This window comes from Microtus ochrogaster, linkage group LG2 (assembly GCF_000317375.1).
Source record: "Microtus ochrogaster isolate Prairie Vole_2 linkage group LG2, MicOch1.0, whole genome shotgun sequence".
NCBI lineage: Eukaryota > Metazoa > Chordata > Mammalia > Rodentia > Cricetidae > Microtus > Microtus ochrogaster.
Window position 1 is genome coordinate 50,067,655 of NC_022028.1, and position 10,900 is coordinate 50,078,554.

A 10,900-nucleotide genomic window follows, 5' to 3' on the forward strand; every position below is an offset into this window, starting at 1 on the left:
TTCCCTGAGCAGTGGTTCTGGGGTGTTATCCTCAGCTAGCTCCAATGCTGCACATGAAAGCTGGAGAGCCTGAAAGGATGACGGGAATGTTCTCCCTTCTAAGTCAGTCTGAACCTCGCTGCCATGGGGACAGAGGTCCCCTGGGATTGGGTGGTCAGGGAAGCAGACTTCCAAAGAGCTGGCCTACAGCCTGACCCCAGCCTTTCTCTTCATGTGTGCATTGAGATTCACTTCTGTCTTCAGCCTGGATGCAGGACGGGGCACAGCGGATAGGGAGGGATGACACAAGGCCCCATGACAGTTAGGATGCAAACACAATGTAATGTCTTTTTCTTTGTTCAGGTTATTACTCTGGGATTGTGACGATCGAAGCTACAGTTATTACGTTGAGGTTTCCACCAATCAGCAGCAGTGGACCATGGTGGCTGACAGAACAAAAGTGTCCTGCAAGTAAGTAGCATCCTCTCGATTGCGGGGCAGCCCTCTGGGAGCTCAGAGGCTTCTGAGAAGAATGATGCAGCCACCAGGGAGGTGGTGTAGTCCCATGATCCTTTGTTTCCATTTTGACTGTTAAGAATTTAAATGAGATTTACTTACCGTGCCCAAATAAGCTTTACTTGTGAACTGAACTTGGATATGACTGACATGTCCAAGCAGGGAAAGTAAGAGTTTCCTGTGCGGTTCTCCCCTCGACCTCCAAGCCCCACACTACCGTTTTAGGGGGTTTTTACTTCCTAATAGAATTTGACTTCACTGGTTACTGTGGACTCTATCTTACTTCTTAACTTGTGCTGGTCCTCATACCAAATCTTACCTCATCCAGTACCTAAACTAAGCAAGGCAAGCCATGAGCCTTAGGCTCTTCACAGGCCTTTGGCATTGGGTCTATACTGAGCTTATCTGGCTGTGGGAAGACCTAGAAAGAAGAATTCTGTGGGTTCTGGCCATCTTTAGCCATGAGACATGAAGAGAGCTTGGTGCCTTCTTAGGGGAGAGTTTCTTCTGGGAGAAAGAGCACAACAAAGCTGAGACTTCATCTTTAAAAATCAAATTACAATCCTATATTAGTCAGATTTCCGTCCCCATGACACGGCACTAAGAAACAGGTTACTCAGAAGGAAGGTTTAATAGCTTGTGTTTCAGAGGTTCCTGTCCATGATCATAAGCTTTCCAAGTGGCCTCTGGAGCTGGAGGGAAAGAGGCGCAGGGACCCCGGTGTCACCTTCCAGATCACCTCTGGTTACCTCACTTCCTTTCACTAGGTCCTGCCATCACCTCCCAGAACCACCACAGGCTGGTGACCAAACAAATCTTTACACGTGGGCCTTTGCGGGACATTTTATGTCTAAGCTCTAAGCTCAAAGTGTGCAATGGAGTGGTTTTCAGGATACTCACAGAATTGTGCAGCCATCACTAGCCGATGTTCTGCAGCAGCTTTATTATCCCCCCCATAAACCTATGTTCCTCCAACTGCCCCAGCATCTAGTAATTGCTTTCTGTCTCTGGATTTGCAAAATATGGGAGACCTCTGTAAGTGGAATCATATGCTGTATGACCTTTTATCCTCAGTTTCTTCTCCGTGGCATGTTCTGTTCATCCTGAAGATGAACTGTATCGGATATGAAGATTTTCTTTTGTCTGGGTGAATAATATTCTAGTGTGTGACCTTATTTTCTTTAGTTGTTCATCCTGACAGACATTTGAATTGTTCTTTTCTCTTTAGCTTTAATGAATAGGCTGCTTTACATATTCCGGTAGAGGAGAGCGTGTGAACATAATGTTTAAGTGGTCTTGGGTGTGTACCTAGGAGTAAAATTGCTGCATGGTATTTCTTAGTGGCATGATTATGACTTGATGACAGTGTTGGACTCTGTTCGCCGTCAGCAGCACTCCTGTCAGAGTGACTGGATTTAACTTTTTGAAGAACCGCTGAGCCATTTTGCATGGCCTTCAGCAGCAAGTGAGGGATCAGTTTCTCGTTCTTGCTAGCCTTGTCATCTGTGAGCCGCAGTCAATCCCAGGGCAGTGAAGCAGGCCCCCTTGAGGCTTCGGTTTGCAGTTCTCGTGGCTGATGCTCCTGAGTGTCTTTTTGTGCACTTATTTGGCTATAATTTCTTTTCTAATGTCTGTCTCTTTGGTTGATTGGTTGGTTGCTTGCTAGAATTCTGCAAGGTAGTTGCTCTTACTGCGCTATGCCCCTGGTCCATGATTTCTTCATGCCGTTGATGACAGTATGTCAGATTCAGGGTTCACACCATCAGTACTACTATTAGAATAATTACCACACGGAGTGTTTTATGGTGAAGTTCACACTCAAATGGCTATAACAAATAAGTCTTTAACCAGCTTCATGTAACAGTGTGATTAACAGTTTACTTGAGTGTTCCTGCTTGTTCCATGGCCTCTGCTTGTGGGTTTGTCATTGTTTGGAGGCTCAGCAGGGTCTTCTGCATGTAGCAGATACAGGTCATGGAAGCAGAAGGAGAAGTTATAGCTGGTTCTCAGAAGCCCTGGCTTGCACAGTGTGCATTCCTGCTATTCACACACCACTGGGGACAAAAACAGCCTTTCTGCTCTAGTGTGCCTGGACCGCCACTTCTTAGGGAGCATGAATCTTGTGAGCACCTTGGCCACGATGCAGGAAAATAAACCATTATTTGCTAACTAGTATTTCCAGTACTTTCATATATTGTATCTCATTGTCTGAATACGGGGTGCTTAGTGGGATAGTGTCCTCATTTTTATAAAAGAATTGTTTGGAGAGAAGAAGCATCTTTCCCAAGGAGCAGAGGTCAAATTTTAATCCAGGACTCTTTGCCACTTAGCCCTGCTTACAGTACCCAGGTATTAATGAAGAACACTAAACCATCCTGGGAGGAGACGCATGAAAAGGCGTCGGGGGGGCAGTATCTTGGTTCCAAGCTGCTGGAACCCTTTACAAACAATGGCATGCCTCTAGACCCCATGAGCCGCCTGCTGCATCGTCTCTTCAGAGCCAGCTGTTGAGCACAGCTCCCCATCTTTGGCATTATTGACAGTCCCCTCTGTCATTTGTACTTCTCTTTGTAAACCTCCATCCAGGGAGCTCCATAAGCCTTCAACAAGAGCACAGTCAATTCTACACAGATGCCTGTCCTCATGGTTTGTATTGAGCTCACTGGGGTTTTGTGACTGAGAAACGCCTCTGTGTACAGATTTTCTCAATGCCTTTGCATGGCCATCAACATCTTATTGGTTTGTTGCCATTAATTGATGAACTTAAATAATTGACAAGATTTCCACTTCCATGGCAGCACTCAGGTTTTCCAGTAGCATTTTACATATTAATAAGCTGTGGATGATTCATCAGAACAAAAGAGAAGGGAAAGGAAGGCAAGATTCAATTGCCTCCATTAGAATCAGTGGAACCAGTGGTTATGGTTTTATATTTGTAGATGTAGTCTCACCCCTACCTTTAATGTAGTCCTTAAGAAGGTGTGCAAACAGTTCTCTTTACTTATGTGCTTCTCTTTTAAAAGAGAAGGTTCTTTTAGCTTCTAGAGCTGTAGCTTGTTCTTACTGAGAGGTAGCATGTGTAGGGTGGTCGGGTACACAGAGACCTTAGCCCTTATATGCTTGGCCCTGCTCTTGCTTGCTTTCAAGATGAAGGATCCTTCCTATGGTAAATAATCATGCTTTGATATTGATAGTTTTGAAAAAACTTGTCTGTACCTCTTGTTCTTCTCATGTTCTAACCGTGAGCCCTCAGACCTTACATTCGAATTGTGGTTCTCTTCCTTCGCTCTCCTCTAGATTGCTGAACCCTGATCTTTTCTAAGAAATGCAAACAACAGGGAGATGTAAGTGGAGAGCAAAACGTGACCTTTGCGTCTTCCTGCCCACTCCTCAGAGGTAGCGCCTTTGACTTGCTGTAGGGTTTTTGTTTTTGTTTCCTGCCGACTTCCATACTGTCAGCAGCATCTTATTCTTTATTCATTTGCCAGCTTTATTAACTTCCTACTCACGTCTGGGTTATGTTTTCATTTTAGTTCTACTTTAATGTAGCTTTTTAAAAATAAACAATATACCTGACTTGTACTTTCTGGTCCGACCTTTAAGGACAGGAACCTCTTGACTTCCCACCATGTTAGCGGATAAATGGATACCCTGTGTTTTACTCTGACTTTCCTACTTCTCATTTTTGTCTTCCTTTTCTTTTTCCTCCTCCTATCAGCTGTTAGACCGCATTAATATTGTAAAGGTTTGTGATACTTTTTTGCTATAACTTGGAGATAACTTTCTGTGTGGCCACAAAGACCCTGAAATGGAATCCCCTGAGAAGTCGTCGTGATGCTCTGGTTATAGAAAGTGTCCACACAGTAACTAGTCCCTGCTCAATGTGGGAAACCCCGCATTGCACCTCTCAGCTCATGGCCTCCTGAGAAGAGCTGTGTGCCAGGTTCCAAACAGATGGATGGGGCTTTCTGGGAGTGCTCAGAATGGTTCCACTGCTAAGGAGTTGCCTGTTAACCAGCTTTTTGTTGCCCAAGGTTCCTAATCGGATAGTTTTGCTATTACCAAAGCTTCTGAAGCTTGCTGTTCACTCATTGGCTAACTCTGGGCAAATGCTTCCTAACCTACTCAGAGCTGTGACTTAAGATTTCTTTCCCATCTAAGTTGGCTTCTCTTCTTTATTTTCTTCCTTCCATTTGTTCTTTTTTTCTTCTTTCCTCCCTTTTTTCCTTCTGTCTATTTCTTCCTTCCTTTTCTTTTTCTTTTTCTTTTTCTTTTTTTTTTTTTTGGTTTTTCGAGACAGGGTTTCTCTGTTCTTTTTTTTTTTTTTTGGTAGAGCATGATGAAGGGTTAACAAAATCCTTTCTCTGTGAGTCAAGATATTGACCTTGGACCCGGTTCCCTCCCTTTCTTGATCCATTGTCCCCAAACCTCACAGAAGTGGAATATTAGCTGTGCTGTTAAGCAGCATTGCTTATGATAAAAAAAATTAGCCCTGACCCATAAATAGCCTCTGGCCTAGGAGGCTCTAGGTATGCAGTTAGAAGCTCCAGCTGGGACTCCTAGGAGCAATGACTTTGTAGCTGGACATGCCCTATTACTCTGGGACAGAGCTCATGGCTGTGGCCAGGGAAAGTGCTTTGTATTTGGAGTGTGAGGTTTACCACTCAGGGTGTCCACCTGCCTGTTACTGAGTAACAATCACTACGTATCACGTGCAGGACACACAGTTGTGTGCACTGCTACAAGGAAGAAACACCCAGTGTTGTCCTAGTGGTTGGTTACTTTTCCATTCTCTCTCATAGGTTACCCTTTAGCCTAGTATTCTTGTTTGGTCTTTTGAGTCTGAACACTTAATTAAGATTGTTATGCCCAGTCCATGAGAACCCCAAAAGACCACTAGGGAGACCAACTCACTAAATGGAAAAGCAAGGTTTATTGTGTGTACAATACAAGCTGGCAGGGACCTCGTCAAAGCAACTAGCACAACAGCAACAAGAGGGGGTGCCCCACCCTTCTAGAGGGCATTATTTAAAGGCAAAAACGAGAAAAAAATTACATTAGCAGGGTGTGTGCTGGCAGGTGGTCCTATCTACGAGATTGGAACGTTAGGAATTTCCTATGGATGGTCTGTTCCTGGATGGTCTCTGTTTGTGGTCTTTATGGAACCAGATATTGCCTCAGGGTAAACTATTGAGACTCGGACCTCTATTGAGCTTGTCATGACTGGACCCTACAAAGATCTTTGATAGACATTGTATAAAGTAAACATTGTAGATTAACTTTTTTTCAGAAAAGATATGTCAAATTCAGAGAATAAGAATTTTTACATGTCTGCATCACAGTTTGACATGGGATTGGATTCCTCCAAAAGTTTCCTTCCTGTTATAAACTTCTGCTTTTCAGGGGCTGCAGAGGTGGCTCAGAGGCTAAGAGCTCTGTCTGGTCTTCCCGAGGTCCTGAGTTCAATTCTCAGCAACCACATGGTGGCTCACAGCCATCTGTATCAAGTTCTGGTGCCTAGACAGAACACTGTATACATAGTAAATAAATAAATCTTTCAAAGAAAGATTCAGCCTTTCAGAACCTTGGACTTCCTGCCACTTAGCTTCGAATGCTGCTGAAGCAGGATCTGCTGCTGACCCAATTCTTGTTTCTTATCAAATCTCTTCATCCTTGAGGTGCTGAGGACTCACAGTGCTTTGGCTAAACTGGCCGTCCATCCTGCACTGGTGGCTTTCTTTAGGAAGTTTAGTTCACAGTGCATGGCAGAAGAGTATGTCACTGCCATTCTGTGAAAATTCCCTGCAGTCTTCCATTTGGCAGCATCTCCTCTTCCAGGTTGCATCACCTCTGTTAATGCATTCCCTTGGTTGCTGCTTTTGCTTGTTCTTCTGTTTTTTGACTTTTAGTTACAATTATTTTATTTTGGGGTTATGCATGCATGTGAAGGTCAGAGGGCAACTTACAGGAAGGAGTCCATGAGGGGAACCCACCATGCAGGTCTGGGAGATCCAATCAGGTCCTCAGGCTTGCCAGCAGATCCTTTACCTGCTGAGACATCTCCCTGCCCTTGTTTGTTTAATGTGGGCGCTCACTAGGCAGGTAGACCAGGCTGCCCTCAAATCTGTGATAATACACCTGCCTCTTGAGTGTGCTAGTACAACAGATGTGAATCATCATGCCTGCTTTCTCTTTGTACTTTGAAGCCACATTAGAGGCTTTGAGACATAGAAAAAAGCAAAAATGTATGTAGTGTGTGTCGTCTTATATCTTAAGTCCCCCAAGTGACCTTGCCTGACTCCCTTAGGGTCAGCCATTGGTAGTCCAGTGCCTTGAATTGCTTTCTGTGTTTTTCTCTGCCTAACTTGTCCCTCCTCTCTTCCCACCCCCACCCCCCAATCCACCACTCCTCCCTTCCTATTCAGAAAAGGGCAGCCTCCCTTGGATGTCCACAAAATATGGCATATCAGGTTGTGGTAGGACTACAAGTACCTCCCCTTGTATTAAGGCTGGACAAGACAGCCCAATATGAAGAGTAGGTTCCCAAAAGCCAGCCAAAGAATTAGTAACAGCCCCTGTTAGGAGTCTCTCAAGTGGGCCAGATATATGTAGAGGGCCTAGGTTGGTCCCATGCAGGCTCCCTGGCTGTGAGTTCAGTCTCTGTGAGCTGCAATGAGCCCAGGTTGGTTGGTTTTGTGGGTTTTCTTGTGATGTCCTTGACCCGTCTGGCTTGTACAGTCCTTCCTCTCTCCAGCAGGATTCCCCATGCTCGGCCTAGTGATTGGCTGAGGGTCTGCATCTGTTTCCATCAGTTACTGGATATGAAGCCTCTCTGATTACAGTGGGGTAGGCACCAATCTATGAATATAGCAGAATATTTTTAGGCATCGTTATGTTTACATCCATCCATCCATACCCCCCACCCCCCCGCCCCCGGTTCTGTTTGGTTCTCTCCTAGGTCTCTAGGCTATCCAGCCTCTGGGTCCTAGTGCTCCAGGCAGTGTCAGGGCTTCCTCTTATGTCATGGGTCTCAGGCTGGACCATGGCCAACTCCCATGGTTGGCCACCCCCAAAATCTCTGTGCCACCTTTACCCCAGCACATCCATAGGCAAGATAGTGTATAGATCAAAGGTTATGTGGCTGGGTTGGTGTCCCAGCCCCTCTCCTGGAAGTCGCCTCTGGTCATTGTTAGGCTTATGCTGGCCTTCCCTGTCACCTGGCAGGATGAATCCAGACAGTCCTCTGTCCCTTTAAGAGATAAGCTCCACCCACTCCCAATCTCTCTTGAGGCCAGCTCCTGTCTAGGCCCACTCTTTTCTCTCTCCCTGCTGTTTTGAAGAGATAGCTCTCTCCTCTCTCTGTGTCTCTCTGTCTGTCTATATCTCTCCCTTCCTCCCCACTATCCTCCCAATGCTCTCTTCCTAAATAAAACGCTGTACTCTCCAAGCTCTCTTTGCATGGCATGTTCTGTTTCCCCGCCCACAGTGGAACCTGCCAGGGTCACATGCACCGTATCTTACAGCTGCAGGAGACAGCCTGTCCAGGCTATATAGCCACTGTTGCTAGGAGTCTTAGCTGGGGTCATCCTTGCACTACCTCACCCCGAAATTCGCCCCCTTTCCAGTCATCTCTTTCAGTACTCTCCCTGACCACCCCCCAACCTGATTCCCCCATCCACCCCAGTCCACCCACGAAATCTCTTCTATTTCCCCTTCCTAGGGAGATCTGAGTCCCTTCCTTTTGCCCTCCTTGTTACCTAGCCAATTTTCACATGTTTCATGGAAAAATATTTTTAGAAAAAGCTCCATTTGAGGAAGCTTTTTCCTGGCTACAGACATAATAATCCATAGCTGTGTGCCCTTGCCTGCATTTGCATAGCCTCGGCCAGCCGGCAAAGCCACCTGTGTCTTTCCTCCGTGGGTACTTGACACCAAGGGCCCAAGCAGCACCCTCCCTCCCAGCCCTCTTGGAGGGCCTGCCAGCCTCCCAACTGAGGCTTGCTTAAGGCTACCGTTTCTACAGCACTCTGCTATGAAATCTCCATGACTTCCCCAGGAAGACCTCCCTGGGGCTCCCCTGGCCTGCTCCTGCTCCCATCTGAGGAGCTCTGTGCCCTAGCTGCATGTCAGGCACTCAGACCCCAGGAAGCACATGTCTGTCTGTCCTGGGCTGTTTCTCTAACTGCTGTTTACTTACTGGGAATCTGAGAAAGAGCAAGCGCTTCCCTGGCTGAGGGCAAGAGGACATTTTAGGGTGGAGAGTTTCAGGCACAGAGCCTCCTTGAGAGTGTGGTGAGGAGGAAAACAGCTCATTTAGACCTAGTGACTTGCTTTGCCCTTAGCTTTTCTCTATCTCTCCTTCCCATTGGTGGTGACAAAGCTAAGAAAGCAATTTCCCCACCTATTTTATCTCTTATCCAGAATTCAAGAGAACAAAAGCCTTGAGTTAGTTCTAGGAAGTCATGGCTAGCCATGCTCATTGTCACAAACATGCCAAAAGGCAAATCTTTTTTTCTTTGATTTTATTTGTTTGAATGTCTTGCCTGCATGTACACCACGTACGTGCTCCGCTCCCACAGTGCTCAGATCCTTGGAACTAGAACTACTGGAGGTTGTGAGCCACCATGTGGGTGCTAGGAATCGAACCCAGGTTCTCCACAAGAGCCAAACATGCTGTCTACCACTGAGCCATGTTGTTAGCTGCAACAAGTGGGATTTGATGAGGGTAATATCTTCACCATTGCTGCTGCTGGGGAGAAGTCCCAGTCAGTGGCAAGCTCAGTTTTCGGGAAAGGCTGTGCCTGAGACTCTGCTGCAAATCCAGGTTCCTCCCTCCTCTCGTCCCTGCAGGTTTGCACTAGTGAGCATGTTTACTTCTTCCTTCTGTACGCGTGAGCCAATTAATGGGTGCTGGTTGTGTAATTGTCACTTTCAAACAGCTGGATGAAGAGTTTATTTTTCTCTCTTCATACTTATTCTGGTTTTTTTTTTTTCACACTTTGACAATAATGAAAAAGCCAGTCATGTTCTTTCCCTTATTTTTTAAAGGGCAAATTCTGTTGTTAATTTTTGTCAAGACTTTAAAAATTTCAATAATAAAGAAACACATCCTTGTAAGAGGAATATGCCACCCTACCCCACCCCACCCTCCCCGTCTCCAGCAGAATTCAGATAGATCACACAGACCTAGTCTTAACGGGGCAGACCCCTGAGTTTCTGAGCTTGTCTGTGGAGGGGCCTCTGTGCCACATCAGACTCAGAGGCGCTTTTGAGCCACACTGCTGCTTCTGAGCGAAGAAAGGCCTCAAGGAGATGAATGTTTTAGCGCCCGAAACATCAACAGGCAATTAGTTGGCCATACCTATGCTTTTAAAGAGGACTTTTTACATAAAGTTTTTGTGTAACACTTTACCCATACGGTGGAGGACATATGGGAACAGCTGTGGGCTGTGTCTGGGAGTCGCCTGAGCACTACTTGAGAGCATCGTGGGTTGAGGATGAGAACCCTCCCTACTCAGAACCCTTGACAGCTGAAGGAAATGGTCTTGGGTAGCAGCTGAGAATCTTCACGCTCTCATTCTTGTCTTCCTTGCTTAACCACAGAGCTCCATTATTCTGTGAGGATAAAACCTTCCTCATGCGCCTTAGTTAAAAAAAAAATGACCCATACCTTAATGCCGCTTTCTTCCTGAGTTGTGTGCGCACACTCAAAGTACGCATGATCGGACAGACTTTTTTGTCGTGGGATAGCTTTCAAATAAATACTATATTTCAAATGACAAAACTGAATAGAGGTCATCACATTAGTCCAGCTGCCATAATTTCTCCAGTTGACTAACAGGCCTCTCCGTTTTCTTCCACACAGTGTGAGGAGCAGATCAGCTCCCTCTGTGGAGCCTTTGTTCTCTGAACCAGAAGCACAGTTCCCCCACAGCTGGGATCCCTCTGTTGGCTCTCCCCTGCCCCTCCAGCCTCCCATCTCACTTCCCATTCTCTCAGCCTCCATCTCTAGCTTCTCTTCAGTTCCTATCACACAGTGTGCTCAAGTCCTAGCTCAGACCCCTTGTACTTGTTGTTGGAGCCCATGGAGCCCACACTGCTGCCTTCTGACTAGTTCATCGCCATTACATAGGCAAGACTCTCCGTTTCAAGAAAACTCTGGCTCCCCACCATCAGACAGCTGAGAGGAGCAGTCTCATAGCATTCATTTACTGTTGTTCTCTACTAGACAAGCTCCAGGAACAGAGGTCTGGGTTCTCTCCTCACTCCTTTACCCCTTGGAGTCCAGCCATGACCTCGCTCACAGAGGGCTCATGTTTCCTGGACCGAGTCCCTAGGTGTGTAAGCACCATCACTGTCTCCAGGGTGCTCGCTCACACTAGGTGTGTAAGCACCATCACTGTCT

At 46.2% G+C, this 10,900-nt stretch overlaps 1 protein-coding gene across 1 annotated transcript in view; it reads left to right on the top strand.

Annotated features, from left to right (window-relative positions):
- Btbd9 (BTB domain containing 9) overlaps positions 1–10,900 on the top strand; it is a 366,300-nt gene that overhangs the window by 300,930 nt on the left and 54,470 nt on the right. Inside the window, exon 9 of the mRNA XM_005360314.3 lies at positions 343–450. Coding sequence (XP_005360371.1) covers positions 343–450 — 108 coding nt within the window. The remainder of the gene's footprint in view (positions 1–342; positions 451–10,900) is intronic.